Source organism: Eriocheir sinensis, chromosome 21 (assembly GCF_024679095.1).
Source record: "Eriocheir sinensis breed Jianghai 21 chromosome 21, ASM2467909v1, whole genome shotgun sequence".
NCBI lineage: Eukaryota > Metazoa > Arthropoda > Malacostraca > Decapoda > Varunidae > Eriocheir > Eriocheir sinensis.
Window position 1 is genome coordinate 17,564,360 of NC_066529.1, and position 26,558 is coordinate 17,590,917.

Consider the following 26,558-nt stretch of genomic DNA (forward strand, 5'->3'; position numbering starts at 1 on the left):
TCTACTCGCCCATCGACCACAGGCAACGGTGTGGTGCCTTCAGCGGCCATGGTGGCACACACTGCGTCTCCTCCCGAAGTCTTCCTTCACGCTCACCACAGCATGACTTTAGCTACACATGGAATGAGATCCTAATATAATCTGAAAACTTGCTGGATGAAAGTAAAATATGCAAATACAAAAATCCGTTTTATTATGTCTTTCAACAAAAGGTAGTGGATTATACTTTGATTATCTGTGTATTTTGTCATCACTCGGCAGCAAGCTCACACACGACGACTGTCAACCCTTTCACACACAAGCACTGGGTATAATATAATGAGAACCGCTTCACATCTTGATGGGTCGCGGCCCTGGGGGCGCGGCAGCTCCTGTCATGTCCGAGTCTCGCCGCGAGGACCACGCTGCTAGGCGGGCCTCGGCCACTAGTCTAAAAACAGCTCCGTGTCGCTCTCCTACTTCCTTTATACAAATGCAAAAAGTAAGACTACAGCGTCATGACGGAAAACAGCCGACTGTATGATAAATATTTTGCGTGAAGCTAAAGGACACAATCGCGAACAGAACATCAATGGCAAAGAAATAGAAACTAAAATATACAGACGACACTAAACATAGATTTACATGATCAGTTGAAACGTACACAATTATAGCTACGCGTACAACTCACATTCACGTAACAATAATGAAAAAAATAATGTGTGTATCTGTGAATTTTTGTTGATTGGTTCATTCCTTACTTACAAGAGCACAGGTCACTTTTGCTTATCAGTGAAAGAGGAAAGTTTTGAGATTAAGAAAGGCAACAATATGAGTGCAGTGGAAGAAAGGAGGAAAAGACATGACAGACGTAGGAAGGATACACAACTGCATGAAATGTTAAGTTGTGCATAGAGAAGTACTCTAATTTTGCTGGCGTGGGTAAGTGAGGTTATATGTGATAGGTTAAGGAGTAGGATGGTGGGGTGGGGGCCGCCTAGCCTGACACTTGCTCCAGGAGGGACGGGGCCGGCGGATCGAGGTCGATGTGCGGCAGCTTGATGGAGCCTCGCTTGGGCCGCCACAGCATCACCTCCTCCTGCTCCTCCACCTGCAAAGCACAGAACATTTTCGACTCAGAGGTAATAGAAACTGATGAAAGGATACACATTCCTTAAGGTTCATCAATGCTTGTGAAAAGTATATTTTCAAAGCACTTATACATCGGAGAAAGAAATTCAAGTAGTTATAATGCATGAATATTCATTTTTTGTATGTGAATTCTTGGATCTTATGTTCAACAGTTACCACTCACTAGAACGAAAATAGTGGAAATATGATCGCAGGGAGGTAAAAGTAGCAACTTAACGAGCAGGGCGGTCAGAGCAAACACCTCTGGGCCCGCGCCGCTGCTCCCAGAGTCTATTCAAGAAGAGTGCTTCTCGGACGCCTCAGCAGTGTCTGTCAGGCCTCTCCTGATTGCCTGGATGCCTCTCTAGTTCTTCTGGAGGTTGTTTGTCTATCACATATGCTCTCGTGCTGCACGTTTTACTATTTGCTTTAGTAAATACCTTGCTCATGATAAGACAGTTTGGTTGACAAGTGTACACACAAAATGTTAACATTTAGTTCGCCACTATAGTCTCGGTGAATCTCCTGCCACATTTAGCACCAGTAGACCGATCAGTAGGTTTTTATCAAGTTATCCACCAAAGATCCAACAACTTTCCAATGCGTTCAAGGCAAACAGTATTTTACGCGCAGAGCGGCGGGAAACTCTACGGACTCGCCAGCCTCGTTAACATTACTCACTGCTCCCGAAATTTAAGTGGTTTAACCTATGGTCATGCACTTAAGTTTCGCTTCTGAGTCGTCCTCTCAACTTCTCTTTATATGGCGTAATGAGTAATTTCAGTGCAGATTTAGTAAATCTTACAAATGGCAATGATATGTAAAAGTCGTGTGACATTTTGCAGCTGTTCTTTTACATCTATTCGTCATTTCTACTTTTTGCTTTACCGATTTTTCATAACTGTGTGCTTTTAAATCACTTCTAAGTCTAATGGTGCTAACCATTGCTGTATCTTGCATAAAAGGTGAGATTATGCAAATAATACAGAAACATGTAGCACGAGAGCATGTGGGACTGACAGACAGCCTCCTGAGAGTGAGAGAGGAATCCAGCCAATCAGGGGAGGCCAGATAAACACCACTTAAGCGCCGGAGGAGCACTTCGTTTGAACAGACAATGGCGACCTCAGCGCTGTGAGTTACCCATCTTGCCCTCTGTGACCACGTACCTCCTCGGCGTCCTTCGGGGTGGGCGTTGGCGTGGTGGGCTTCTCCGCATTTTCCAGCCCCATCAGTGACAGCCGGCGGGTGGTTTCCGTCAGGTGAGGGTCCGTCTGGGGGAGGAAGAAGGACATATCTGTTTAGGCCCAGAAGGACAAAGGAAGGGAAGGTTCACTAATTCCTTTCCTTTAATATGGAATGTCTCCCGTTTCGATGTGATGGAAAGCCTTTGATTCTACCTAAGCTATCCAGCATCCATCCTCCCCCCTGCCTTCCCTCACTGATATGTCTGTCACCTTCGCTGCACTAATACCTCAGGAGCCACCTACCATTACCTTCCCCTTTCCCACGCCACTCTCGGACGACGTTATTCAGGTAAACACATTTCACGCTTTATAAAGCAACGTCTAATGCTGTACTCACTTGACACACAAGGAGACACAAAAATAAGATATCTGATTCTTTGTTTGTTTCCAACTCTCAACTATCGTATTCAGTATTTTTCTCTATATTCACTCTTTTCTCTTTTTTTTTTACTCAAATCCACAATGAGCGGCCACACTCTGCCCGAGGGTTGCTAAGTGGCGGGACACGGGAGTCTTATCCTACGTAAAGATGGTTGTCATTTCAAGACTATGTAGTACACAGGAAGGCAAAAGTATTTCTTTGATATTGGGGAGGGAAGGGGGAGTAGGGGGAGTCCCACACAAGATCTGCAACAATTCCCCCGGCATGAGCAAGGTTCGCAGCACACCATTGACGTTCACCTCCGCGCTAATGCCACTCACGCCACGCAGCACGGCACCCGGCACGGCTCGTCTCGCCCGCGGGAGTTCCTGAGAGCCGACCAGCACAACAAGACCACAATGAAGGGCTTTCAGAGCGTGTATTTGTGCACTGAAGGCAAATCCAATAACCCACCGCCCCTGCACGTATGTCACTTACCTGTTCAGCTGGCTCGGAGGCTGCCGACGGCGTGGTGGAGGGAGGGGGCTCGACAGGGCTTTTAGGGGGAATGAGCTTGCCGGGGACGCGTGGTGCGGGAGACGCGGGGAGTTTGAAGTGAGGATGTGGGTGGGCGTGTGTAGGGGCGTGGGCGTGGGCTGCCCCCTCGTCATCACTGCTGCCTTCCGTGTACAGCTCCTCACCGCTGATCCAACTGTCCTCCTCCTCCTGCAGAAGGGAAGGCTGGTGAGCATTGTGTGTGTGTGTGTGTGTGTGTGTGTGTGTGTGTGAATGTGTGTTGATTTAAACTCTCTCTCTCTCTCTCTCTCTCTCTCTCTCTCTCTCTCTCTCTCTCTCTCTCTCTCTCTCTCTCTCTCTCTCTCTCTCTCTCTCTCTCTCTCTCTCTCTCTCTCTCTCTCTCTCTCTCTCTCTGTCTGATCAACATGACTAATACCTTTAAGAGGGTTGCCATGAATAAAACAACAGTACCACCACCGACAAAGACCTCCACCCCAATACCTCCTAAAAACAATGACAGCAACATCAACAATGGAACGAATAACAAAGGCCAAGGAAACCCACGGAAAAATATATTGGGAGATAAAAGAAACAGCCCTATAAACACAGCCTCTCTCCGTCTCCTTCTACCCGTGGCCAAAAAAAAAGGTATCCAATATGATTATTATGTTTTCGAAGGAGGTACGTCAACCCCTCTATCTTCCCGTCTTCTTTCTCTCTTCTGCCTCGCTCCTCATTTCCGAGAAACACTTAGCGAACGAAAACTAGGGCTCCCTCATCACAGGGCGCATTGATAGTGTTGTTGACATCTTCTTGCAGCGCTGGACCGAGATGAATAATGGCTTCCAGCCCACCCTATTATATTGCCTACGTCAGGGAGTAGCATTTAGAAAGGTAGTGAGAAGGCCGCTGAGTGTGCGAGGATGGGGACACGAAGCAAGAAATGGTTAGTGGATAGTGGGCGTGTAACGGGCTTGTCGGGGGGCGTTTAAAGGGTGTTGATTAAGACTTCAGCTTCCTTAAGGCGAATTATATTCGTAGCCTTTATGTACAAGAAGCGACGGAGCGAGAGCGACTGTCGTTGTGTGTCAGTCGGACTCTCGTGAAGGAGTCGCGAGTTACAGGTTGGAAAATAATTGTTACAATTGGTCACGTATGTCAAGGTGACCTCCACGCACCATCGGAGTGCGAAGTATACAAAACTGAGACGGTAAACACTGACGGACAACATTCCTATAAGGTGGCGTGATCTATCTGTCGTGGGTTTTTTCCATTGACAATTGTATGCCTAATTCGTGGTGATATTAAATAATAATAATAATAATACATTGATATCCTACTATAACAGGCGTCCTAACATCCCCCACCACACACAACACACCCACACCCACACACACAGACACCCACACACCCACACACACACACACACTTCTCCCAAAGACCCAGATATGGTATTCCGCTAGAGCGAACACTTAAGGTCATTAGCATTAAATCGAGAGCACCATTCCAGGGGAGAGCTGCCCCGCTAACTAATGACGCCGCGGCCGAGGTGTGTGCTCTTAACCAACAAAACGCCAGCCGGAGCCGTCGACAGCCTGAGCAACGCAACGAATACAGAGTAGCGTGCCGGCGACCCAAACTAGAACACCAAAGTAGCTCCGACCTGCGCTGCTGAATAAGAACGAAGGCTGCTGCTTAACATTCCAAGTACTAAGAAGCTGCTCGTAATCTTCCCCCATCCACTTCTGCCTCCCGCCCCCTCCCCCCAAAAAAAGAAAAACAATAATACCGCAAAGAGAATGATGGGGATGGAAAAGGATGACAGGGAGGTCGAGGAGGAGGGCAGGAATAACAGGAAAGAATACATTAGGTTCCGGGAAGACCTGTAAAACGTGAATGGTCCGGAATAACCCCAAAGAAAAAAAAGAAAAGTGGGTGAAGGGAAATCATAAAGAAAACACTAAAAAGATATTTCCATACCTGCCGGCAAGGAGCGGTACAAAGGGTTCCTGACTAACCACTCTATATAAAGCAGAGGCGAGGAAGGGAAGAGCAGGGAGGGGAAAGGAAAGGAACGGAAGGGAACGGAAAGAGACGGGAGGGACCTTGTTCTGTTCGAGCGGTGGGACAGAGGGAGGGTGAGAGGAAAATAAAGGAAGGGTTAGCGAGGAAATAACGCATGGGGTAGAAATAAGAGGGTGAAGAAAAGGAGAAACAGGAGGAGGAGGAGGAGGAGGAGGGAAAAGAGAAAAAAAAAGTCTATATGGAGTCTGAGAGAATAAATACCAATGGAAAGAAGACAGAATGAGAGGGATGATAAAAGGAAGATACACAAAAAATATGAATAAGAGAAGGATGGTGAAGGGAGGGAGACGAGTGGGAGATAAAAATAAGGATGAATGAAAGATGGAAAAAACGAAAGGAAACAGAGAGAAGGAGAAGGAAAAGGATAAATGAGATAGAAAAGAGAAGGGAAAGAAAGAAACGAAGAGGCAGGAAAAGAGAAAAAGGGAAGAAAAAGAGAGTAAAATGGAAGGACTGGAGGAGGGACAAAAAGAAAAGAAACGAGGAGAGAGAGAGAGAGAGAGAGAGAGAGAGAGAGAGAGAGAGAGAGAGAGAGAGAGAGAGAGAGAGAGAGAGAGAGAGAGAGAGAGAGAGAGAGAGAGAGAGAGAGAGAGAGAGAGAGAGAGAGAGAGAGAGAGAGAGAGAGAGAGAGAGAGAGAGAGAGAGAGAGAGAGAGAGAGAGAGAGAGAGAGAAATAGAGAAACAGAGAAACAGAGAAAGGGAGAGAGAAAGAGGTTGAAGGGAGGGGAGTTCAAAAAGCTTCTAGTACTTATTGCTCTCAACTGACTCTTGGTCATCCTCTCTTAGCCATTTCGATGAAACTTTCTCTGTTGCGCTAGACATATCGAAAGCTTTCAATAGAGACTCGCACAACTCTTTGCTTTCTAAACTGCCCTCTTTCGGATTCCATCCTTCTCTCTGTTTCTTTATCTCCAGTTTCCTTTCCTGCCGTTCTATTTCTGCTGTGGTAGACGGTCACTGTTCTTTCCCTAAACCCATCAACAGTGGTATTCCACAGGGCTCTGTTCTATCACCCACTCTCTTCCAGTTATTCATCAATGATCTTTCCATAACAAACTGTCCTATCCACTCATACGCTGATGACTCCACTCTGCATTATTCAACTTCTTTCAACAGAAGACCTTCTCAACAGGAATTACATGACTCCAGACTGGAGGCTGCAGAACGCTTAACCTCAGACCTTGCTATCATTTCCGATTGGGGTAAAAGGTACCTCGTGTCCTTCAATGCCTCAAAAATCCAATTTCTCCACCTATCAACTCGACACAATCTTCCAAACACCGATCCCCTATTCTTCGACAACACTCAGCTGTATCGTCTCCGCCAGTTCTCCCACGCACAGATGCTTTCCGTATATAGAGGCCTTGTCCGCCCTCGTATGGAGTATGCATCTCACGTGTTGGGGGGCTCCACTCACACAGCTCTTCTGGACAGAGTGGAGTCTAAGGCTCTTCGTCTCATCAGCTCTCCTCCTCTTACTGACAGCCTTCTACCTCTTAAATTCCGCCGCCATGTTGCATCTCTTTCTATCTTCTATCAATATTTTCATGCTGACTGCTCTTCTGAACTTGCTAACTGCATGCCTCACCCCCTCCCGCGGCCCCGCTGCACACGACTTTCTACTCATACTCATCCCTATACTGTCCAAACCCCTTATGCAGCATTTCCATTCTTTCATCCCCTTCACTGGTAAACTCTGGAACAGTCTTCCTTCGGCTGTATTTCCTCCAGCCTATGACTTGACCTCTTTCAAGAAGAGTGTATCAAGACACCTCTCCACCCGAAATTGACCTCTCTTTTGGTCACTCTATACTAATCGCTATATGAGAGCAACAGTTAGCGAGCTTTTATATATATATATATATACATATATATATATATATATATATATATATATATATATATATATATATATATATATATATATATATATATATATATATATTTCCTTGAGTTGCTCTCTGTGCTGTAAAAATATATAAATAAATAAATAAATAAAGTGAAGAAAGAATAAAAGGTAGGGCAGAATAATAGCTGACGAGAGAGGAGAGGTAGAAAAGATGACGCAAAATGGAGAAATGAAAATCAAGAAGCATGAGAGAGGAAGGAGAGTGTAGAGAGGGAGAGAGAAAACGAGATATTAAGAAAACACTGACACTAGGGAAATATATCACTGTTGTTGGGAGGAAGGAAAAGGAAGGGAGGGAGAGGAGGAGTCAGGGGGAGAGATATGGCAACGTTCTTCTGCTTCTTGTTTCTCTTTTTCTTCTTCTTCTTTAGCTTTCTTCTTCTTCTTCTCCTGTTCGTTTCTTTTCTTTCTGTCCCTCCCTAATCATTCCATTTTACTACCTCTCTTTCTCCCTTATCCCATTTCCGTGGCTCTTCGTTTCTTCACTTCTGTTCTGCTTTCTCTCCTATCTCATTTAACCTTTTCCTTCTCTTTCTCTCTCTTTCTTATCGTTTTTCCATTTCTCATTCATCTTCTTCTTCTTCTTCTTCTTCTTCTTTTTCTTCTTCTTCTTTTCTTCTTCCCAGGGGCAGTGAAGGGGCAATGAAAGACGTTACAGATATGGAGGAGTAAACAAAAAAATATGAAAGCACAGAGGAGAATACGTAGTAGTGATGGGAGGGTGAAGGGAAAGGTTAGGACCGGTTAGGGGGATGGGAGGAGAGTAACAATGATGGGAAGTGAAAAGGGGACGAGTGGGAGGAACATAGAGGGGAGTGGTGATGATGGGAAGGTAAACAGTGGCAGTGAAGGGGAAAGGAAGGGGCGTTATGGTGATGGGAGAGTAAAAGGAGATAGTGAAGGGGTAGAGAAAGATAGTGATGGTGATGAGAGGGTAAAAAGAGATAGTGGCGGGTTAGGGAAAGACAGTGAAGGTGATGGGAGAATAGTGAAGGGCATAATGGTGATGAGAGGGAAAACAGGGGTAGTGAGGAGAAGGGAAGGAACGTGACAGACAGTGGCAAAGAAGGGCAAGCGTGGTAGGGAGTGATGGTGGCAGTGATGGGGCAGGGAGGCGTGTGTTGGTAGGATAGCAAGAAGAGATAGTAAAGGGGTAAGAAAGGGGCGTGAAAGAAAGGGGCAAAATAAGAGGGTGCGTGGCAGGGAGTGAAGGGGGCAGCGAGGTGTGTGGCAGCGAAGAAAGGGCATAGAGGGGTAGTGGAGAGGCATGGGGGGGGGGGGGGTGATGGGACAGCCTCGCCGGGAATGGAGGGTCTCGCGCCACGTAACTCGCAGCAAATTGTGTTTCGACAGGTGGCGGCGGGATTGCCTGACCGCGCCGCCACTCCCTCCCGCGGGGCCGAGCGAGAACCTCACTTTTTCCCTTCGTTGTTTCCCTTCGCCTTGGTTACGTACAATACTGCTGCTTTATTTCCTTCTGTTACATCGATTCTTTTTCTTTATATGACCGCATGAATGTCGTTTTCTACTTTTTTTATTCAATGGTTCAACTGTATAAGTTTTGACATTTAGTTTTCATTTCATTCATGCACAATGGGGTGGGGGAGCGTACCCCAACACAAGTAACCTAACAAATATGCACATAACGGTCTTTGTTAGCAACAACAATAAATACAAACTTTATAGAAAAAATACTCTCTCTCTCTCTCTCTCTCTCTCTCTCTCTCTCTCTCTCTCTCTCTCTCTCTCTCTCTCTCTCTCTCTCTCTCTCTCTCTCTCTCTCTCTCTCTTAGGGGGCGGCATTGCGTGGCTTGGCATCATCACCCAGTCTGATCTCCGGTCCGGCCTGGCTCTCGTGTGCGCTGCCTAATTCCTTTCTTTACATTTCCGGCCTCGGCTGACCTCCCGCTCCGCAAGAAAATCCGATACAGCGACGAAACAACACACGCGCGCGGCCGCAATAATGGCGCACCGCACAATGCATGCCCCAGAAGAATACCGCGCGTGTGTTTCACTGAATTAATTAGCAACGGAGAGGATGCCGCAATGTTACGCCCACCCTTGTCCTTTTATTTAGTCTCACGAGCCTGCTGCACATTGTTGTTTGTATTCATGATGGTTAAAAGGAGATATTTTCCGTTCTCTCTCTCTCTCTCTCTCTCTCTCTCTCTCTCTCTCTCTCTCTCTCTCTCTCTCTCTCTCTCTCTCTCTCTCTCTCTCTCTCTCTCTCTCTCTCTCTCTCTCTCTCTCTCTCTCTCTCTCTCCCCCCCCCCGGCGCGGGTTTGGCAGGGTGGCAGGGACGCTTTAGGGGCCGACGCGCATCCCATTGTGTCTCTCGATGTCTCCTGAAAACAAACCATTCCGAGGGGTAAAGAATTCCTGTGTGCCAGTGTTCCCGAAAATTAAAAGGGGCGACTCTGGCCCTTGCCTTCTACAGGACCGAGAGTAATGGCTGGCCAGTGAATTTGTTTTGCTTTTGGCGATGTGAAGAATATTGTGATTGCGTCAGAGTTGCGTGGGTGGGTGAGAGAGAGGGTTGAAGAGTGTGTGGTGGGGAGGAGGAGGAGAGGTGGTGGTCGGGTGAATGGAGGAGTGGGGAAGTGAAGAGTTCTTGCTGGTTAGATTCCTGCGTTTAGTTTAGTTTGTGTCTATATTAATTCTTGTTTAGTCCTCCTTGCCAGCTGTTGCGGTTCACAACCTAAACTGTTATTGAACTCTCAGAGGACGGCCGCTGCAATATTCGGGGAGAGGTCTCTCTCTCTCTCTCTCTCTCTCTCTCTCTCTCTCTCTCTCTCTCTCTCTCTCTCTCTCTCTCTCTCTCTCTCTCTCTCTCTCTCTCTCTCTCTCTCTCTCTCTCTCTCTCTCTCTCTCTCTCTCTCTCTCTCTCTCTCTCTCTCTCTCTCTCTCTCTCTCTCTCTCTCTCTCTCCATGTGTGTGTGTGTGTGTGTGTGTGTGTGTGTGTGTGTGTGTGTGTGTGTGTGTGTGTGTGTGTGTGTGTGTGTGTGTGTGTGTGTGTGTGTGTGTGTGTGTGTGTGTGTGTGTGTGTGTGTGTGTGTGTGTGTGTGTGTGTGTGTGTGTGTGTGTGTGTAATTTGGAGCAGAGTGACCCGTTGTGTCAAGCTGTAAACAGCACCTGCCCGGCGGCTGCGGCCTCGGGGCGCATCAGTACAACGGCTGCCTTCAGGCCGTCAAGTGGCGCATTCCATTACGCTAATATTTATGGACAGGTGCCGAGCTGTTTGTTCTGCTATAATTATAATGCACAAGGTTCTGGGACGAGGCACAGGTCACTGACCAAGCACACTTGATCAAATATTCTAGACTGTGATCATATATTAACGTCTGAAAATTATTTATAGTTTCTTCTCTAACTGAAGCGCTGTTAACTTGGGGTTGGTAATTTCATTCAGCCGCTAAAAGAAAAATAAATACCAAATTCAATTACTTGTTCCATTTGATCAAAGACGGCAACTCACATAAAAGTAAGACGAGTGCTGTCAAGACCTGGTATTGAAGACTGACGTGAGAGTAACATTTATTTTCTACAAGGCAAACTGTGCAGCCCCGTAGAGCATTTCAATATCTCTCTCTCTCTCTCTCTCTCTCTCTCTCTCTCTCTCTCTCTCTCTCTCTCTCTCTCTCTCTCTCTCTCTCTCTCTCTCTCTCTCTCTCTCTCTCTCTCTCTCTCTCTCTCTCTCTCTCTCTCTCTCTCTCTCTCGTACGCACAATAAATCCTGTCCTTGCCTGTCCTTCCCATCCTCATGTTTACAAAAGACGCCACACTCTTCCTCAAGCTCAGCCGGACCACAACTGTTCCTGTAAATAATGTTAGACACGGTACAGGGGAAGGACACAGGGGGAAGGGGGTGGGGGACAAGGTGGGAGGAGAGAGGGCTGCGGGAGGGTAGGAGAAGAAGGCGAGGAGGAATGAGGTGGCGGCGGTGGCACGGAGCTGGGAGAGAGGGCAAGATAAGGAGTGGGAAACGGGGGGATAATCTTTCTCTTCTCTTTTACATATTCTGAAGTTTCTTTTCAGCTCCCTTGTCTTATCAGTACTCCTCTCACTATCTCCTCCTCCGTTTCCTCCTCCTCCTGCTGCTGCTCTTGCTCCTGCTCCTGCTCCTCCTCCTCCTCGTTTTCCTCCTCCTCCCCTTTCTTTCTCCTCTCCCTGATCACAAAGTTTAAGCCATAAGTCACCGGCCGTGATAAGGGCACAACGCAGCACTGATGAGGAACACACTTGGGACACGCGGCTCAGTCAGGCTTCTCGTGCTCTATATAACCTAAAGCCCGGCGCAGGGAAGCACGGGGAGAAAATGTGAACTCGATAGTCACGACATTACGTATAAGTTGAAATGCAAGGACTGACTAACAGCGACTGGGCGTGCTACAGGACTCAGTTACCGTACCGAGTAAGTCTACGAGTGAGGATTGCACAATTCATGACAGATTCGAGGAACTAATCCACGACAAATAATTCCAAGTGAAGCATAAAGCGGTGAAGGACGCAATGAAACACGTCTGATTTAAAAACAGAAAAAAAATGGTGCTCGCCAATTTTTTTTTCTTTAAGTATTACATGAATGAACTCTAGATTAGTAGCGTTTCCAAAAGCTGTAAATATGCTTCATACTTTGATAAGACAAAATTGCAATACACATTTTCCTATCATAATCCTTTGAGCCTGGTCACCGACACGGAAAATGACTGCACAAGCTTCAGAAAATGAGACAAAGCTGATATCAACGTCAATACACGACTTTTCCTCCCCAGCGTTGTTCAGTCCTTGTTTGGTGCGATTGGAACGGTCATCCTCCTCTTCCTTGTTTTTCAGACCCAAATGTCCTTGTCGCAGCTCGGAGATAAGGTTTCGCATCAATATTCTTCCTGGCAGCAGCTTGTTTGCCGGAGGGGCCGCTAGAGGGCTGGGTCTTGTTCCGTTTCCCATGCGTCGTTTCCTTCCGACATCAGATCAACAGAAGCCTGCGTTATGGGTTCGTGCGTCTGCTGATGTCGGTTTCTCTTGTGTCTTCCATCATTTCGCCTTTCTGATTCAACTTTACCCTTCTTCTTCTCTCTTAATATTATCATTCCTCTTCCTCTTTCTCTTCATCCTTATCTTACTCGTCCTTCCCCTTCTCCTTCTCCTCCTCTATCTATTCATTACTTCCATACTTCCTATTTCCATCTCAAACTTCACTCCCCAAGCTCCTTCAGGGTCCCGGCCCAACCACGAGCAAAGTGGGCCACTTACCCGCATGAAACCGAGCTCGAATACTTTGTCAGACAATCACACACACACACACACACACACACACACACACACACACACACACACATTCAAGGAGTTCTTTCATATGCATACACGATTTTTCTGGCATGGCAATATACTGTCTGAATTTTGCTCGTCAGGAAAAATAATATAATAATGAACATCAAAGGAACGCAATAAAAATGCTCTCCTACTTTTCCTTCTCCTCCTCCTCCTCCTCCTCTTCTCCATCATATTTAATAAATCTTTAACAGATGGAAAAGTTCCGTCGGATTGGAAACTAGCAAATGTCACACCAATTTTCAAAAAGGGGGACAAGTCTCATCCAGGAAACTATCGACCAATTAGCCTTACATCGATTGTTTGTAAGTTAATGGAGACTATCATTCGCGACAATATGGTGAAATTCTTCTAAGAAAATAATATAATAAATAATTCGCAACATGGCTTCCGCAGTAAACGTTCGTGTTTAACTAACTTGCTTGATTCTTTTCACTATATTTTTGAGGTGTTCGATGAAAGCAGATCAGTAGATATCATATATCTGGATTTTCAAAAGGCATTTGATAAGGTCCCCCACGATTGCTCAGCAAACTATTGGCGCACGGTATCTCGGGTAACATTCACAATTGGCTTGTGGACTGAATCTCTGAGCGGAAACAGAGAGTGGTTCTAAACGGTGTTACATCTAACTGGCTCGACGTCAGAAGCGGCGTACCTCAAGGATCAGTGCTTGGCCCCATGCTCTTCTTAATTTATGTTAATGATATCGATGATGGGCTCACTTGCAAAGTATCAAAATTTGCTGATGACACAAAAATTGCTAGTAAAGTAACCGCGACACTCGACGAAGAAGTTTTACAATCAGATCTAGATCGACTTGCACGTTGGGCCAATCAATGGCAAATGAAATTTAACGTTGACAAATGTAAAGTGTTGCACATCGGAAAAAATAACAATCGCGTTCGGTACGTAATGAATGGCAAACAACTTTCTGCAGTAAGTAAAGAAAAGGATCTTGGAATCACTATATCAAGCGATTTAAAGCCCGGTCAGCATTGTTCAGAGGTAGTTAAAACTGCAAACAAATTGGTTGGCTTCATCGGACGAGTCTTCAATAATAAATCGAAAAAAGTAATATTAAAACTGTATAATTCGTTGGTTCGACCCCGTCTAGAGTACTGTGTACAGTTTTGGTCTCCCTATTACAGAAAAGACATAGAAAAGTTGGAACGGGTTCAACGAAGAGTAACAAAGATGATTCCTAGGTTGAGAAATTTATCATATGAACAAAGGCTTAAAGAAGTAAATTTATTCAGCCTGTCAAAACGAAGAATGCGAGGCGATCTAATAGAAGTGTTTAAAATGTTTAAAGGATTCAGTGATATTAATGCGGAAGATTACTTTTTAATTGATCGATCAAATAGAACAAGAAGAAATCACAATTTGAAGATAAGTGGTAAAAGATTCTCGTCGCACGAAGCTAAACACTTCTTCAATCGAGTTGTTAATGTTTGGAACTCTCTACCCTGTGATGTCGTTGATAGTACAACAGTTACGGCCTTCAAGAATGGATTAGACAAGTATTTTGAATCCAACCAGCAACTAAGATATTACTCATTGTCGTCATAACGTCAAGTCCTTTCGAATACTGGTGTCCTTGTCCGCTTTTATCGCCCGGTTAGTGGTAGCAGTAATGGTAGTTCTTTCCTCTTTCCTACATAAATTCCATGCAGTTTTTCCATGCTGCATGGTTCATTTTCCTTTCCTGCCAGCTTTGGCTGGAGGGATGGGGGGTGGGGAGGAGCCTTCGCCTTTGCTGTCCTTCATCTTCCACCTTTGATTAAATAGTTAGTGTAGCTTGTCACAAACAGCCTCGTAAGGACCAGCAGGTCTGCTGTTGTTTGTTCTTCCTTTGTGTTCCTTTGTGTTCCTCCTCCTCCTCCTCCTTCCCTTCTTCCTCATCCCCTCATTAACCACTATTCCCTCAGCGTTGTGACGGCGACCCAGCACACCACAGCACTCCCGCACCAGCAGTATCCTCATCCAACGACTTCCTCCTCCTCCTCCTCCTCCTCCTTCTCCTCCTCCTCCTCCTCCTCCTCCTCTCTCTCTCTCTCTCTCTCTCTCTCTCTCTCTCTCTCTCTCTCTCTCTCTCTCTCTCTCTCTCTCTCTCTCTCTCTCTCTCTCTCTCTCTCTCTCTCTCTCTCTCTCTCTCTCTCTCTCTCTCTCTCTCTCTCTCTCTCTCTCTCTCTCTCTCTCTCTCTCTCTCTCTCTCTCTCTCTCTCTCTCTCTCTCTCTGTGTGTGTGTGTGTGTGTGTGTGTGTGTGTGTGTGTGTGTGTGTGTGTGCCTGTTTTCTGTTTGTTTGTCTGTCTGCTTCTCTGTTTGTCACTTCATTGGTATCAGTCTGTGTGTCTGTCTGTCTTTCTGTCTGTCTCTCCGTCTGTGCCTCTGTCTGTGTCTGTGTCTGTGCCCTTATGGAAGTCAGTGATAAGTCATTCAGGAACAGAGACGCATCACACACACACACACACACACACACACACACACACACACACGCTGCTGGCCGGGTCGTCTCTGGGCAGAAAGCCAGCACATAATTCATCACCAACATCATCGGGGTGGCCGTCTTGCGTCACTCACTCACTAACTAATATTTTTAATTCAGCAAGTGATTTAGTAATATTAGCACTGAAAATCTGGAGTGGCGTACATAATATCGCATGGAGTCATTGGGCATTAAAAATAGTGACGATAAAGCAGGTAATGTGTTGCTACCTTCCTTTCCTTGGTGTGTGGGCCTAAGATGCATAACCCTTTCCACCATGCAGCAGTGTGCCCAGAGGCGGATCAACTACGACTTTCGAGTTGTTCGACATTTTCAATCAAAGTTTATTCGTTTATCGAGAGCCACACGAAGGACAAACTTCCGGCTGTTGGCTATAAGTTATATACCAATTTTTTTTTTTTTTTACATCAAAGGCTGCGGCTCAAGGGCAACAAAAAGAGTAAAAACAAAAAGCCCGCTACTCGCCGCTCCCACAGAAGTAAAAAGTAAAGAGTAGCCAAAAGAGAGGTCAATTTCGGGTGGAGAGGTGTCATGATACACTCTTCTTGAAAGAGGTCAAGTCATAGGCAGGAGGAAATACAGACGAAGGAAGGCTGTTCCAAAGTTTACCAGTGAAGGAGATGAAAGAATGGAGATGCTGGTTAACTCTTGCATAAGGGGTTTGGACAGTATAGGGACGAGCATGAGTAGAAAGTCGTGTGCAGCGGGGCCGCGGGAGGGGAGGAGGCATGCAGTTAGCAAGTTCAGAAGAGCAGACAGCATGAAAATATCGATAGAAGATAGAAAGAGAAGCAGCATGGCGGCGGAATTTAAGAGGTAGAAGGCTGTCAGTAAGAGGAGGAGAGCTGATGAGATAAAGAGCCTTAGACTCCACTCTGTATGAGTGGAGCCCCCCCACACGTGAGATGCATACTTCATACGAGAGCGGACAAGGCCTCTATATATGGAAAGCATCTGTGCGGGGGAGAAGAACTGGCGCAGACGATACAGAACGCCCAACCTTGAGGAAGCTGATTTAGTAAGAGAGGAGATGTGAAGTTTCCAGTTGAGATTTAGAGCTAAGGATAGACCGAGGATATTTAGTGTTGAAGAAGGTGACAGCTAGGTGTTGTCGAAGAATAGTGGATAGGTGTTTGGAAGATTGTGTCGAGTTGATAGGTGGAGAAACTGGGTTTTTGAGGCATTGAAGGACACAAGGTTCCTTTCACCCCAATCGGAAATGATAGCAAAGTCTGAGGCTAAGCGTTCTGCAGCCTCCAGTCTGGAGTCTTGTAATTCCTGTTGAGAGGGTCTTCTGTTGAAAGAAGTTGAATAATGCAGAGTGGAGTCATCAGCGTATGAGTGGATAGGACAGCTTGTTATGGAAAGATCATTGATGAATAACAGGAAGAGAGTGGGTGATAGGACAGAGCCCTGTGGAACACCACTGTTGATAGGTTTAGGGGAAGAACAGTGACCGTCTACCACAGCAGAGATAGAACGGCCGGAAAGGAAACTGTAGAGAAAGGAACAGAGAGAGGGATAGAATCCGAAAGAGGGCAGTTAAGAAAGCAAAGAGTTGTGTCAGACTCTATCGAAAGCTTTCGATATGTCTAGCGCAACTGAGAAAGTTTCACCGAAACGGCTAAGAGAGGATGACCAAGAGTCAGTTAAGAGAGCAAGAAGATCGCCAGTAGAACGCCCCTTGCGGAACCCATACTGGCGATCAGATAGAAGGTCAGAAGTGGATAGGTGCTTTTGAATCTTCCGGTTAAGGATTGATTCAAAAGCTTTAGATAGGCAGGAAAGTAAAGCTATAGGGCGGTAGTTTGAGGGATTGGATCGGTCACCCTTCTTAGGCACAGGCTGTATGAAGGCATACTTCCAGCAGGAAGGAAAGGTAAATGTAGTTCTTAACGTAATGCACAAAAAAACAGTAACAAAAGACAGGCAGAGGCGAAAGAGTTTGACCAGGCAGGGTGTCAGCACGGAGGCATAGTTTTTAAGTACAATAGGAGGCACTCCATCAGGTCCATAAGCCTTCTGAGAGTTGAGGCCAGAGAGGGCATAGAAAACATCACTCTTAAGAATCTTAATAACAGGCATAAAGGAGTCAGAGGGGGAATGAGAAGGAGGAATAAGTCCAGAATCGTCCAGTGTGGAGTTGTTACAGAAAGTTTGAGAGAAGAACTCAGCTTTAGAGATAGATGAGACGGCGGTGCTGCCGTCAGGGTTAAGGAGAGGAGGAAAAGATGAAGAAGTGAAACTGGAGGAGATATTTTTGGCTAGGTGCCAGAAGTCACGGGAAGAATTAGAAAAAGCAAGGTTTTGACATTTTCTATTTATGAAAGATCTTTTGGTAAGTCGAAGAATAGATTTGGAACGATTCCGGGCTGAAATATAAAGATCATGGTTAGCAGGAGTGCGAAGGCTCTGGTACCTTTTGTGAGATGCCTCTCTATCTTTGACAGCACGAGAACAAGCATGATTATACCCAGGATTTTTTTAGCATGAGGAGTAGAGAAAGTACGTGGAATGTATGCCTCCATTCCAGAGACAATCACCCTGTAATGCGCTGGGCCTTGCACAGAGGGGTCTCTATCCTGGAAGCAGCAATCATTCCACGGGAAATCGGAAAAGTACATCCTCAGGTAGTCCCACCGAGCTGAAGCAAAATGCCAGAAGCATCGCCTCTTCGGTGGGTCCAGAGGATGTACAGGAGCGATTGGACAGGATACAAAAATAAGGTTGTGATCGGAGGAGTCCAACGGAGAGAACAGTTTGACAGAGTAAGCAGAAGGGTTAGAGGTAAGGAAGAGGTCTAGTATGTTGGGCCGGTCTCCAAGACGGTCGGGAATACGTGTAGGGTGTTGAACCAACTGCTCTAGTTCGTTGAGGAGAGCAAAGCTGTAGGCTTGTTCACCAGGCTGGTCAGTGAAAGAGGATGAAAGCCAAAGCTGGTGGTGAACATTGAAATCTCCCAAGATGGAGATTTCAGCGAAGGGAGAGTGGGTCAAGATGTGCTCCACTTTAGAGTTCAGGTAGTCAAAGAATTTTACATAGTTAGTAGAGTTAGGTGAGAGATAAATAGCACAGATGTATTTAGTAATAGAATGACAATGAAGTCTTAGCCAGATGATGGAAAATTCTGAAGAGTCAAGGTCGTGGGCACGAGAGCAAGTGATGTCGTTGTGTACATAAGCGCAACATCCAGCTTTGGATTGAAATTTAGGATAGAGATAGTAGGAGGGAACAGAGCAGAGATTGCTGTCAGTAGCCTCAGAGACCTGTGTTTTGGTGAGGAAGAGAAGGTGAGGTTTAGAGGAGGAGAGTTCTTAACGTAATGCACAAAAAAACAGTAACAAAATTTCACACGCGTATTATCGAAGCAACCACATGTTCCTTGCACCCACGTAAGTAAGTTAAGGCCTGGTACACATATACACACCCACACAAAGGAAAAGTTACGCGTTGCACCCACACACGCACATAAAAGATTGTATACTGATTCCATCCACACACCCGCCCCCTCCCCACACACACACACACACACACACACACACACACACACACACACACACACTCCTATCCCTCCCACCCTTTCACATACAGAACTACGCACTGTATCCCATGCCCTCTAAATCCCGCCCCTTGACGTGGGTGATCAAACGAAACTCGGCGCCAATATAAAAATATCAGGTTCATATGGAGAAAATCAGAAAATCATTTCCCCACTTCGTTGCCAGGTGGCTGCAGAGTTTCCGGGAAACTCATCCACGTAAGCTCTTAAATTGGGTGTTTTTTTCCAGTTTAACCCATCCATCATTCACGGAGTAGTAGTAGTGGTAGTACATAGTAGTAGTAGTAGTAGTAGTAGTAGTAGTAGTAGTGGTAGTAGTAGTAGTAGTGGTAGTGGTAGTAGTAGTAGTAGTAGTAGTAGTAGTAGTAGTAGTAGTAGTAGTAGTAGTAGTAGTAGTAGTAGTAGTAGTGGTAGTGGTTGTAGTAGTAGCAGTAGTAGTAGTAATAGTAGTAGTAGTAGTAGTAGTAGTAGTAGTAGTAGTAGTAATATTAGTAGTAGTAGTCGTATGACAGTAGCTGTCTTACCTTTGAAGTTCTTTGTAGGGGTCAGTAAAAAAAACACAGTGCCTTCAAGTGTTCCGGTGTGGTGTCGTAGGACATCCCAAGATCGTGAGAAATCCCATCCTGAATACATACATGAATTTCGACACGGTACCGTGTCTTTTGTCGACTTCTTGTCAGGATCTGTCCCACCCAAGTTTACTTATATTATGTGATCTGTTCACAAGAAGATCTGTTCCGCTTTGCATCGGTTTTTAGGACCTCCTCGGTACTTTTTTACACTTATATGCTTCACTTAGTTACTCTGTGATAATAAAGATTGGATTCCGCGATGCGAAATTAAGGATGGGATGTCTTACGATACCGGATGACAGATGACACCACACCGGCACACCAATACTCAGTAAATACAACTCATGACAGTGAAAATGGCGACTGTTGACTTTTGCCGTTACTCAGAGCGTTTCTATTGAGTGAGAAGAGAGAACATAAAAAAAAGTAAAAATGGGTTGAGAGTTTTGAAAGTGCAGGTCTGCCTGCACAACTTTTAACTGTCTCATTCGAGCATTGTTTCTATCTATAAACAACATGTTGGAGGCTCCAAAAGGGCCCGCCATGCAGCGGGGGCAGCGGCAGCGTGCAGTGCCCCGGGGCCTTCACGTCCCGGCAGCCTTCAGCTCGCCTTGAGGCGGCTGTTGACATTTTTAAATGAGGCGACAGCGCCCAGGAAATTTCGACTTTTTTTTTAAAGATTTTCTCCACTAAATTCTCTTCATAATTACAACATTGTCACGCTGTCACCCCCGTGCGTGGGCCTGGCGGCGGCTCAGCCTGTGTAAACCTGATGCTAGTGACGCTGACGAGGGCGGCGCGCGGGGCGGCGAATGGAATTTTGCACAGAGGAGACGCAAAATAATACTATAAGATGTAAACCGAGGAAAGATGGGGCAGTGTGGCCATGCTGCGGGGACAGGAGAGGCTTGCACCTTTATCACGGCGCTGATGACCGAGACGCAACAGGTGAGTAAGACTTAAATACTTTGAAAAGAAATGTTTTAGAAAGTCTTGGAGCAAAAGAAGCTTATAGCTGGTTGATGACTTCGGCTCCTGGAAACTAAGAATAAGTTGAAAGCCCAAATGAGGCAAATCGAGAAACTATTAAGGAATCGGTTCCAAGTTTTCACATAACACGCCGCCTGCACGGGGAGGGGGTGATGGACGCCCTTGACCCTGGCTCGGTGCGGCGCATAATGACGCACCACTAAGACCTGGACCACAGCAAGCAGGAGGGAAATTCTATTTAATATGATTTGGAATATACACTGGAAGACAAGAATCATGGCTCTGCGATGCTCAGAGCGATATGCTATTCAGTGTGTAGCGCCAGTACTCAACCCTCCTATAAAAGCAGTCAGGAGGCCACTTCACTGATTGCTTCGCTTCTTTGTGTCCGCCTCCTCAGTCTCTTACACTACCATGCTGATGTTTATGATACCAGGTAGTTATGGCCAGTACTGTGATCGATTGTTCTGTTGACATGGTATATCAGCGTGGCCTTTAGTCTTCGCCTCTCCACAAGACCGTTCACACTCGGCATTTCCTCCTTTCGTCCACCCTCTTACTGCAGCCATTGACACTTTTAAAAGATTTTTTTTAAACAGGCTAAATACCTCGGTTATGTTACCTTGATGAGAGGTGGAAACGAAATATGATAGAAAATTCGATACTTTCTCAGCATTTCATAGTCTTATCGCAGCTGGCAGACCATTCATGGCGGGAAGAATAAACAAATATAAACTTTTGAAGGTCTCCTGACGCAACAGAGCCAATACGATGAACTCACACACAGCGTTGCCGACTAAAATGTTCCGAGAAGTTCCCGAGAGCTGACGATTATAATTATCATTACACAGCAAAGACAAGACCTCGAGGAATATCCATAAATGGACGAGAAATAAAAAGAATCAACTGTGTGACTGAGGCCCCTCATTAGCTCGTGAGGAAGTGACGGCAGGGAAGGGAATTATGAAGCGGCGGGTCGGGTCGGCGCGAAGCAATATTACGTCGGCTTCATTGAGCTGATGCGATGAGGAGAAATGGTCTCGTTCAGGAGAACTATATGACAGGAATCAGAAGGCAAGCCAGAAATTACACGGGCATTTTGTTTGAAATAGTGACCCTCGAGTCGGGCGTTGAGGATAGAGGACACACACACACACACACACACACACCGCCCCGGTAGCTCAGTGGTAGAGCGCTCCGCTGCCTGGCTCAATGGTCTGGCAGGCGAGGGTTCGAGTCCTACTCAGGCCCGGGATTTTTCCACTGGCAGAGGAGCGGTTACTATCCTCCCTTGAGCAAGAGGAATGGGATGTGTAGTGTGTAAAGGTCCCGGCAGTACCCAGAAAATGACTATTAGGAGCTTGCTTGGGTCGGGAGGGCATTTGCTGGCGATTGCAAACCCAGCTCGTGATCAAGCCGTGGGTGAATAACAACGCGCGCGAGCGCACACACACACACACACACACAGAAATACATATATGAATAAATAAATCAAGAATCATAATGATATACAATAACTCCAGCGGAAGTAAAAAGTGTGAAAATCGCCGGTCTACCGCGGGCAGACCTGCGGCAGACCTGGGGCACGTCGACGATCGAACACGTTCGTTGCCATACCCAGTGGGAAGGGTGTGTATAATAAACGCCCCTCCAGGTGTTTTTGATCATTCATGTGTCTGACCTCGCCACGGCTTTCCTCAGCTCTCGTGAACGTGAGATTGAACTCCTTACATTTGACGTGGATAGTGACCTAATTTTGCTGATGCTCGCATACCTGCTGGAAAATAGACGATTGAAAAGAATAAAAAAGAGACGTGGGGGCAACGTGGGTGAGAACATTGATGCAGAGAAGAAAAACCTAATGTGCATGGACAGGGACATGTTCCAGGAGGTACTGAAATGAGTCGCACCAGGTGTTGTTTTAATGGGGCCCGGCCGCCTAATCGCATGCCACTCCTCCCTAATCTCTAGGTCAAACACAGGTGTTAACTCCCGGTCTACCGCCGGTCTGCTGCTGGTTGTCGGCGGTTGACCGCCGGTGTACCGTCGGTCAGCCACCGAAATTTTTCGATACCGCCGGTCGACCGGGAGCATCCCCGATATTTTTGAAAATTTTGAAGTTGGCCGGCCGTGGTCGACTGCGTCTACGGTCATCAGGGTTGACCGGCGGTGCACCGGGCCGACCATCCCCGATCTTACCGCCGGTCAACCGCCGACTGACTTATCGGGAGTGATCGGAGACGATCAGGACCGGGAAAGGGAATGTGTGCGAGCCGCTTAAAGGGGCTCTCACACATTCCCGGTCCCGGTCCCGATCGTCCCCGATCACTCCCGATAAGCCGGTCGCCGGTCAAACGGCTGTAAGATCGGGGATGGTCAGAGGCAGACCGCCGGTGCACCGCCGGTCGACCATGATGACCGTAGACGCAGCCGACCACTGCCGATCAACTTTAAAATTTTCAAAGATATCGGGGGGAGGGTTATGCAACGTTCTCAGTTTTCTTTCCCTTTTCTTTTCTTTTTTCCAGCAAAATGGTGCGTGTGTAGGATCCGTGCCTGGGGCAGTGCCGAGCCCTGGTCCTCACGGCTCAGATTCATTTGAAAGTAAAATATCAAAACTTGACCAAACTCGAGGCAGACGAGGCTGTCCCAGGAGGAAACTAAGTTACTGCTGTTTGGAACACTTTCCCATACTGTTGGGAAGCTCCGCGCCCCTCGGAAAGTAGTAGTTGGCAATCCTTTAGAAGAAACATTTATCGTAGTTACCTGAGTTTGTGTTGTCGTCTGAATCACGTAAATATACACAAGAGCAATCCATTTATTTTCCTCACTCTCCTCTTCTGAACTCTTTACGCACAACTTGTATGACTGTGCGATACGGATAGTTTGCAAGCCTTTAGAAGAAATATTATCGTAGTCGTATGTGTGTGTGTGAGCCATGTAATTATACACAGAAGAAATCCATTTACTTTACTTCTCTCACTCACCACGTCTGAACATTTTCCGTGCAACTTCAGAGATTGTGATACGTGCACCAAACTATTTTCAGCAGCCATTCGCCCTCAACGCTATTTAAGGATCGTGGTGATTTTATTTCCTTGAGGCACGAAGAGGCGAGCGTTGAGTCGGCGGAAAATTAAAGCTTCGGTCCTGATCCTCCTTTGAGAACGCCGGGATACTGGAGGGAAGAAGTCTGGTGATCTTTTTATTGACCATTAGTAGAACGCGTGACTGAAGAAGAAGAAGAAGAAGAAGAAGAAGAAGAGGACGAAGAAGACGAAGAAGAAGACGAAGAAGAAGAAGAAGAAGAAGAAGAAGAAAGAATAAAAGAAGAATCAAATTAAGGAGGAGAAGAATCAAATAAATAAATAAAAAATAAATCAAATAAATAAATAAAAGAAGAATCAAATTAAGGAGGAGGAGAAGAAAAAGAAGAAGAAGAAGAAGAAGAAGAAGGAGAAGAAGAAGAAAGAATAAAAGAAGAATCAAATGAAGGAGAGGAAAACAATAAAGACGATGGCAACAATAAAAAAAACATAAAAAACAAACAAAACAGAGAGAGAGAGAGAGAGAGAGAGAGAGAGAGAGAGAGAGAGAGAGAGAGAGAGAAGGAAAGAGAGAAAGAGAAAATGTGTTGCCATCTCAAACACGTCAAGATTAATAATACGAGTTAATAATAGCAGACTCAAAAAATAACGATGAAAGATGCGCGCCACTTTATTATTAGACGAGCTGAGAACACGCCGACTGCAGCACTAGGAGGGAAAGAAACTTGCTCCTTCATACTGAAATACAAGTCACGGCAATGTAGAATCGATACACGGATACACGAATTGAAATACACCGATGTTATGAATGCCGAGTTTTCTTTCAACGGCGGTGTTCGAGACGCAGGTAAATAATACTCAAATAGCTTAACTTTTACGGCGCCATCGTGTGCCCGCACCCGTACTCGGCGCTTGCAGCTCGGGAAGGAGTTATTTGATCCTCACATACTCCCTCCATCTATCAGGCAAGTAAATAAACTGATTACCTGCAATTTGTTTTCTTCGTGGGCTTCACCTTATTGCTCTCTGGTACGAAACGAACGGCTTTTGAAGTTGGAAGCGACACGTGGTGGTTGTTGTACTTTTCGATATTACTCCGGTGTGTTCAATTATTTATTTTTGTTTACTGATTTATTTTATTATTATTTTATTTTATTTTATTCATCTATTTGTTATTTTTTGGTGTGTGTGTCTGTGCGTGCGAGCGTCTCATTGCTGCGCACTTTTCTCTCTTCGCCTTCGGGTCACCTTCCCAGGATCTTGCGTGCACCGGCTCTCCCCCGTTTCCCCCCCCCCCTCAGGTGCACACGTTAATTAATCACACACGAGGCTGGTGGCATGAAAGTGTTTATTTGGGAGGCGAAAATGTCCTTAATTACGACATTTCCCCGATTTGATTCAGTATACCCACCTACCCACCTACCCACCTAACCCGGCCCGGCGCCCACGCACTCCACGGCGTTACTTTTTTTCTTTTTACTGTTGAGTTGTTGCGCCAACGACTCGTACGGGCACGAGCCAACGCACTTCAACGATTTCCAACCCAATCTATTTTGTGCCTGTTCCAATGCCTGGCCTATTGACCGAGGTCTTATGTGTGTGTGTGTGTGTGTGAGAGAGAGAGAGAGAGAGAGAGAGAGAGAGAGAGAGAGAGAGAGAGAGAGAGAGAGAGAGAGAGAGAGAGAGAGAGAGAGAGAGAGAGAGAGAGAGAGAGAGAGAGAGAGAGAGAGAGAGAGAGAGAGTGTATGTATGTGTGTGTTTGTGTATGCTTGTATGTGTGTATGTGTGTATGTGTGTGTGTGTGTGTGTCCTCCGTGGCGGCTTATGGTAAAGGAAGTGTCTAAGAGCGGCGCGGGGAGGTGATAAGCAAGGCCAAGCATTTGTCACTACGTCTTGTGCCCCGCAGCTCACAGACCCCACAGCGTCCTACCCGGCCGCGAGACGGATGGTTACGACTCGCTACGCTGTGACGACACACACGATAGGGCTCTTTAGAAACAGTATACAATATTAGTCTAATTATTTGCCTGTCTATTATGGCTCTGTCAGTCTAAATGTCTATTTCTTTTATCTCATGTTTATCTATCTATCCATCAATTTATAGACTCACCTACCTATTTGTCGACCTGTTTATATATCTATGCATCTATATGTTAATTAATTCATCACACACACACACACACACACACACACACACACACACACACACACACACACACACACACACACACGCATAAATACATACATACGGATTAACACGGCTAAATATCCATTCCCGTATTATGCATCGGGGCTACAGCGCTGAACTTAAACGAGGAAACACACGGCATAAAACACAAAGCGAAGCACTCGAGTCCATTACGGGAATGAAATACAGAGCCGGGCCAGAAGAATGGCTTATAATTACGACCATATTCCTCTTCTTTTTATGGGAGAGCGTAATGAGGCAGCAGAAATAGAGGGCTAAAGAGGCTTCAGGAACGAGCGTGAAATAAATCTAAAGCGAGTAAGCGATGGAAAATGTATGTAGATTGCATTTGTAGTGAGGGATTTAGCCATGCCTGGAAGCGATATGTGGGAGAGAGAGAGAGAGAGAGAGAGAGAGAGAGAGAGAGAGAGAGAGAGAGAGAGAGAGAGAGAGAGAGAGAGAGAGAGAGAGAGAGAGAGAATGTATACGGAGAGGGGAGGAAAGTTTACGAAGTGACACATCATTTGGTGATGAACGAACAAGGTTGTTTAGCAGCCACTAAAAAGTTATAGTTCAGTGACCAGGCGCGCGTACACACACACACACACACACACACACACACACATATACACGTGAGCGCAAGTTGATATTTTGATTATTATTTTAAAGTTTATTCTTCACAACCCCTTACTATCTTGATTCATTCTCTCTCTCTCTCTCTCTCACACACACACACACACACACACACACACACACACTCAAATGCACCCTCCCCAACATACCCCACCCCACCCCACACACAAATACACACACAAATGCACCCCCCCTCACCCCCATCCCTACCCCCCCACCACACACACATGCTGATTGGTTAGCATGCCTGCCCCGCGTTCCGCCGCGTACTGGATGACGCTAGTTCAGATCCGACGCTACCACCTGGGATTTTTCAAGTCACCGCCGAGAGGCCTAATACTACCCACATGCTGTCCTGAGGACCACCTATCAACCCAGACTTTAGAGAAACTGTTCAAGGGAAATCAAGAATGAGCTCTGGGGGGCAGCATGAGCCAAGCATAGATGGCGCCACTATAAACACTTGCTTGCGGCAAGACGGGCTCAGGGCGATCACCAGG

General features: G+C 46.1%; 1 protein-coding gene across 1 annotated transcript in view; it reads right to left on the bottom strand.

Annotated features, from left to right (window-relative positions):
- Positions 1-176: 176 nt before the first annotated feature.
- Positions 177-26,558, bottom strand: part of LOC127001771 (uncharacterized) — a gene marked incomplete at its 5' end in the record, with an annotated part of 64,320 nt that continues 37,938 nt past the window's right edge. The window contains 3 exon segments of the mRNA XM_050866926.1: positions 177-1,090; positions 2,280-2,384; positions 3,217-3,444. Of these exon segments, the coding sequence (XP_050722883.1) occupies positions 977-1,090; positions 2,280-2,384; positions 3,217-3,444 (447 nt within the window).